At 41.2% G+C, this 6170-nt stretch overlaps 1 protein-coding gene across 2 annotated transcripts; it reads right to left on the bottom strand.

Annotated features, from left to right (window-relative positions):
• Positions 1-762: 762 nt before the first annotated feature.
• On the bottom strand, positions 763-5544 carry ntpcr (nucleoside-triphosphatase, cancer-related). Of its 2 annotated transcripts, none has more exons than XM_034608319.1 (5): positions 5444-5544; positions 4320-4482; positions 4126-4228; positions 3347-3556; positions 763-1698 (listed from the first exon to the last, which is right to left on the bottom strand). In XM_034608319.1, exons 1-5 carry the CDS (start codon positions 5475-5477, stop codon positions 1672-1674), a joined length of 537 nt encoding a protein of 178 aa, XP_034464210.1. In that variant the 5' UTR covers positions 5478-5544; the 3' UTR covers positions 763-1671. The 2 variants fall into 2 exon arrangements, with proteins under 2 accessions (XP_034464210.1, XP_034464209.1); XM_034608318.1 differs by lacking the exon at positions 763-1698 and adding an exon at positions 2085-2827.
• Between the last annotated feature and the right edge of the window lie 626 nt (positions 5545-6170).

Below are 6170 nucleotides of genomic sequence, written 5' to 3'. Positions count from 1 at the left end.
TGAACTTAGATTAAGTACCTCTTCATCATCAACAACATTTATTATTCTCCAGAATATTCTTAATGTGCTTGAGATTAATAATGAATATTTTCACATTTCTTTAAATATAATAACAAATATTTAAAAAACATTAATTTCATCCATTTATTAGTTTGCTGCATTACTTTAAGAAAAAAATAACCCCTTATCCTTTGATATGAAGCCCAGCTGAGTCAGTAGTTAGTAACCAGGCAGATATCACAGCTTATTTGTTGGAGTCAGAGTTCATCTATTCTTGATTCTGATTTCACCCACTCCTCTAGTTCTCATTGATCAAGTCAGAGGACTGTGAGGGTCGTTCAAAAGCTCCAGCTTGTGCTTCATGAAGTCGTTCACGTTGGATTTTGAGGTTTTCTTTAAAAATGTTCATGTCAGTTTTCTGAGTGACAGGAGGACATCTGTATGCAGACTTTGCTGATGTTTAGCGGAATCCATTATTCTCTCTATCTGTGTCACTGACCTTTAGCCATTTCACGATGTAGCCTATTTAACCAGCTCCCTGCTTTGACCCCTGCAGCCATCAGTTTATGGTAATAGCCCAACTTCTCTGCTTCCTTGCAATTGCGTTGATCTGCTGTCAACACTGCTGACTCAATAGGGGGATACTTATTCAAAGAAAACAAACCAAATGTTTGTCTTTTCTATTTATTCCAAATTAGATGAGTTCCTCCACAAACTTCACTCGTACACTAAGGCGCTGCTGGCTGTGAATCACTGCTATAAATCACCAATAATTATTATTATTATTTATATAATTATCATTATTATTTCAGAGTTGTTTTTTTCACTGTGACTTTCTAGACAGCCAAGGACACCTTACAATATATCATAAATAAACATTGGAATAATTAAAGTAAAACCAAGAGTTACATTCCAAATTAGGCAACACAAACACAAGAAAAGTTAAAAGGTTCAACCAAGATATAATGCCCCTCTATTGATAAACATGGTTTCCTAATTACATCATAACCCATCAAATGCATCCACATGCACACCATATAGTCATGAAACAGGCAGGGACTCTGTCACTGTTACATAACCCATGTGCTGCCCTGCTGCAGGAAGCTGAGGATCACCTTCAGGAGAGCCAGCTACCTCAGCACTACTGCTTGACTTGCCAACCATGAACCCACCAGCTCTAATCACCTGTAAAGCCTGTCCCAAGAATAATGATGCAGCATCATTTTCCACTTTGGTTCAAAATTACGACCGTTGCGACCGATGTTGACTTTGAGGCCAGTGCAGCGCCTGTCTGTGCCAGCTGATCCAGAGGTATGTCAGCAGTGGCCACAGAGCAGATGCTGGCGCAGCAGCACATCTGACGCAGATCACAGCTGGCAGCTCTGTCTGCAGCCGGCCTGACAGGTTACATCAGTTACACGAGCGGTGCTGCTGAAAAGCCGAGCCAGAGCAGCCTTCCGCGTATTTTCTCTTTTAAATGACCTAAAGATTCTTTGATGCGGAGACAAATCTCTCTCCGCCAGAGGGTCTCGATTAAAAACCTCCGTACCACTGCCAGACGCTGGAGCTCACGCAGAGTCGGCGGAATTCCATGTCTACTGAGCGTGTGTGTGATCAATAAACTCCTGAGCCATGAATCTTCTTGAGCTACCTCCAGCTACGTCCCCTATATTATGAATAGACACAAATAGTCCGTGTCTGAAACAAAAAAGAGCGTAGCTTTAATTTCACAGCTGTTTGTTGACAGTCACAGAGTTTGACAACACGTCTCGCCGTATCACTGTAAAAACCCTTCAGAGAGCTCTTTTGTGTTGTACCGCCAGTGTAAACCCTTCACAGAGGCTCTCTGACAGCTCTAAAACCCTGTATTCTGTTCTACTGTTTATCCTTTACTGTAAGCTGCCTGCGCGTGGACAGAGATTCCATTATCTCCCGGGACGAAGCCGAAAATCCTCAAGACAAAAGACAAAACATATTTATTTCTGCAGCTAATGAAAACCGTGAAGATTATCAACAGTATGAACACATTTACATCTGCTCGACAAATGACAGTGTTATTTGACTATAAGAAATGAAACCACGTCCTTGTTAGAAGACAGTAACTGTTTATTTATCCATTTTCTTGTCCATGCTAGTGGATGAATAAACCATGAAAGGTACAGGACACAGTCGTACCATTAAATACTGATTGACTTTCAAAAAGCGCATCCTCAGGTTGACTAGACACACGAGGGAGGCTCACATGAAGAAATAATGAATGAACTGCGGCGCTGCTTTGTTTGCTCAGAGAGAAAACTAGCACAGCTCGTCCTAATGAACAAATTAATATCACACACTCAGAACCAGAAATGCCTGCAGTAGTCTCCATAAATTAGAAATAAAAATGAAATAAAACCCAGTTGTTTTGAGGACTAAGCCGTCTTTGACTCTGCTCGTGGTCTACACTCTTATACACAGAACAATTGCCCGCACTGTGCTCCAGCTCACAATCAATTATTCAGCATGCAATCCATTTTGAGGCTGTATGAGGATGGAGGAAAAAAATGAATTGTGTACATAAATGCATGCATGTGACACACTAACTCTTTTAGCAGCTCTTCGGGTTAGGTCACAACCCTGTTAGGGGGTGCGTGTAGTAGAGCCACTGAATAGTCTCGCTGTGTGTGCTGTATACGCACTGACACAAATAAAAACTTGTTGTCAGCACAAAATAAAGCACACGCAAAGTGCAGGGTTTGGATTCTTCACATTAGGCTGCATGTTTTAAACATTCTTGTAGTGCTGCTAGAATGTCCGGCAGAATAGCGTTTCTGTTCTCCTTAGACACCTGAGTGGGGAGAGGACAGAGATGAGCAGAAGTCATGACTGATGTATGAAGTCTGCAGATCATGTAAAATCACGTTTTGTACTGTGGGATCAAAGCCTGATAGAATACAATGTCCTCTTTAAGATGATCAAACCAGATGAAATAACTGACCATGTTGGCTGAAATGAAACAATATTTACACTGTCTGGTTACCTTGTATAATATGATAACTGCCCCTGCATAGTGAGGACTTTTGCATGACAATATCCATAACTGAGTCTTCCGTGATTAATCATTTTGACATTTGAGACCACCCTTTGTTGTTGAATCAGTCACGCATGATTTAGAGTTAATCCTGCTATCGGAGTGAGGGATAATGCAGGGCATGCCCCTTCTGCGCTGGAGAGCAGACTGACTGGCCTCCTAAGACCAAGTGGGTGCAGCGAGAACAGTGTGCAATAGCTAGTGTGGGACTTATAAGCTCCTAAACTGACCTAAATATATTTTCTTTACAGTGAGGGCGCTGTTATTTGTACTCACGGCAAAGACCTTGACATCTCCCCTGCTCCGCACCTCTTCCACGAGAGCCAGCGGTTTACCCTTGGGGATGGGGATGGTGCCCAGGATGGTGCAGGAAGAGCTTTCTAAAGTTTGTCTCACTGCTCTGATGAACGACTGGCTGAAAAGCTCCATTTTGCCAATTTCGTCAATGATGAACACCTTCCTGCTGCCCCCATCTGCCGCCCCGACCTGCACACGAGAGATGTTAATGTTAGCATTATGCAAGGAGCGCTGACAGTTCGCGCAGAGATTTATGCTTCGTGTTAATCACATTCTGGAAATAAAAGGAAGGTCAGTTTGGACATCTTTTAATAAAAAAGATAAGATGTGTTCCCCTTGGTGGCTGTGTGTCTAATCTAATGTCATCATATTTAAGTGAATCTCACTGACTGACAGTATGACTGTGACAGTGGTTGCATTTTACATGTAATGGTTGAGCAGGGCTTTAAGTGAGATGAAAGTGGAAGTGCCGCCACGACACAGACACCTTCCTTCACAGGGCATATGTAGGCGTCACTCGGGGCTCATTTACATGCCAGATTAATCACGGTCAGTGACAGCCAGACGGCACCACTAACACTAAAAGTGTCACTCTGGAATTCATGTGTTTGCAAGCTTCCAATTATTCCATCAATTCTGAGAAAGTCAAAGGTTTGATGATTCTTTAAGGGGGGGGGGGGGACACGGGAGTGTTTAGCTTACTCTGATCTATTGATGAGGGTGAGTAAAAAAAAAAAAAGCACATATGGCCATCTTACATTTCTGAAGAGGGGGAGAGCCAGATTTTCAAATGAAGGTAAGTCGACCACATACTGCCCAACTGTGTACTCCCGTCTTCCATGAGACGCAGCAGCACCGTCTCTGTAAGTCGAGATGAAGTGAGGGTTAGTCAAAACAAAGTGATGAAGGAGAGCAGATAGTGAGCTTCAGACAGGAAGACAACCCCGGCTACCTGATTCTGGACAGGTGGCCCCTCTCTCCTGTCACGGTGACGACATCAAAGCCGACTCTGCGGCCTCCCTCCCTGACCTCCTCTGTGTAAAACCCCTCAACTCCCACGCCTGATGACACCAGAGCTTCACAGGCTTTCTGGACCAGAGTGGTTTTCCCCACACCTTCAATCAAGAACAAAGAGACACAGGAAAACAACTGTGAAATCACCATTTTAAGCTGGCATACACTTAGTGCTAAACAGTGGGAGCTGTTTAAATTATGCACTAGTAATGTTTACGCTTTCTTACGCCTTAATCAATTCTCTCCGTCAACTATATACATAAATCTATGTATTGATTACCACATGGGTCAGAGAGGCTTGTGAGCACCAGGTTATAAAGCAACTGTTAATATTTCTTCTTTAAAATCCAGAGTTCTGTTAAACGAGAGTTCAAATTACCAAAAAGAGGCAAAACTACCAAAAACAGACACAAAAACACAAAGGTGCAAGAAATGATCACAAATATACACAAAGGAATCAAAAACAAAACAACCACAAGTGACTAAAAAGACACTAAATGGCCACAGTGAGACAAAAAGGGCCAAAAGTAGACGAGGTATAACCACAAAAGGATGCAAACCAGAGACACAAGATCCTGTGTAGGCAGAGTGCGGCGCCTTCCACCTCTCTGTGCCCAGGGGCCCATTTTCCCATAATCGCTCTATGAACAGTTTATTAGGTTCAAAAGCAGACTGCTGCAGTCTACTGTAACAGCCGGGCAGTAAAATAGATTTTACCATCGTGACGCTTTATAATGTTTAGTCTGTCATTTATATCAGTGAGGGCAGAGTGAATAACTGAGACACCTCTGAAACACATAATAATAATAATGATGGAATAAAATAGAGTTCGTCAGCAACACAAACTACAGTCAGATCAACACCTGCACATTAAAACATCCGTGTTGTACAAACATGGATTTATCTACGTGAGTATGATTGATTGAAAAACTGTGAAATGCTGTTTAAAGGTAACAAGCTGTGTGAATAACTCTACTGTACATGTCGACAGCATCAGCACAAAACAAGCGAACAGGGACTCGAACTTTATTATCGGTGAACACAGTGGATGTGGTGAGTTACCTGGAGCTCCTGTCAAGAACACGTGTTTGATCATTTCTGTTTACACCGTCAACACGTTGCTGCTGCTGCTGCTGCACAACTTCCGTATACATGGATGTCTGACGCATGCGCAGTTCGCACCAGACTCCAGCACTTTTATTTTGAAAAGCGTGACATGGTTTAGCTGATTTCTCGGTGATTTGTTTGATTTAACCATAGACTTCATAAATTCAACATTAGTAACAAAACAAAAAAAACTGTTAAACACTGTTAAACTAGTGTCTAAAAACTGTTAAAATGTTTTTTTATTCTTTATAAATGAAAACAAAAGGTAAAACAAAAAGGATTATGGTGGTTGAAACGTTGTATATTATTATGCATATTTCATTCAAAGTAAAATCCCTGTTCTTAAACACTTAACAATTAAAAGTTTGTGAATTACTACCAATGCATTCATGTATCAGTAGTACTTTTAAGCTTTAGCTGGGTGACAGGTTATGTTTTTATTTTTGTGTCCTTTAAGATGTTAATTAATAATGCATAGTATTTTGTAGTATTAGTATTTTCTTTTACTCTTAATCTTAAAAGTAACCAGTAATTATAACCACTAGATATTTGAAGCAGAGTTAAAAGGAAATTGAAGTGGAATATAATTATTACATTTTCACACAGTGTAAATCATTGTCATGTTAAGTTGTTCCACTGCAACTCAACACTGTAAAAAGAAACTCTCCACACGACTGTATCA

The sequence above is a fragment of the Hippoglossus hippoglossus genome, chromosome 15 (genome assembly GCF_009819705.1).
Source record: "Hippoglossus hippoglossus isolate fHipHip1 chromosome 15, fHipHip1.pri, whole genome shotgun sequence".
NCBI lineage: Eukaryota > Metazoa > Chordata > Actinopteri > Pleuronectiformes > Pleuronectidae > Hippoglossus > Hippoglossus hippoglossus.
Note: the sequence above shows the minus strand (reverse complement) of the source record. Positions and strands in the feature narration are given on the sequence as shown.

What these genes read in the sequence shown, in the direction of transcription:
- ntpcr (XM_034608318.1), bottom strand. Translation starts at nt 5,477, where the DNA reads ATGATCAAACACGTGTTCTTGACAGGAGCTCCAG. An exon ending in CTCTCCCCCTCTTCAGAAAT is followed by an intron (nt 3,557 to 4,125) that starts GTAAGATGGCCA and finishes TCTCGTGTGCAG; the next exon opens with GTCGGGGCGGCAGATGGGGG. An exon ending in GAGATGTCAAGGTCTTTGCC is followed by an intron (nt 2,828 to 3,346) that starts GTGAGTACAAAT and finishes CTCCCCACTCAG; the next exon opens with GTGTCTAAGGAGAACAGAAA.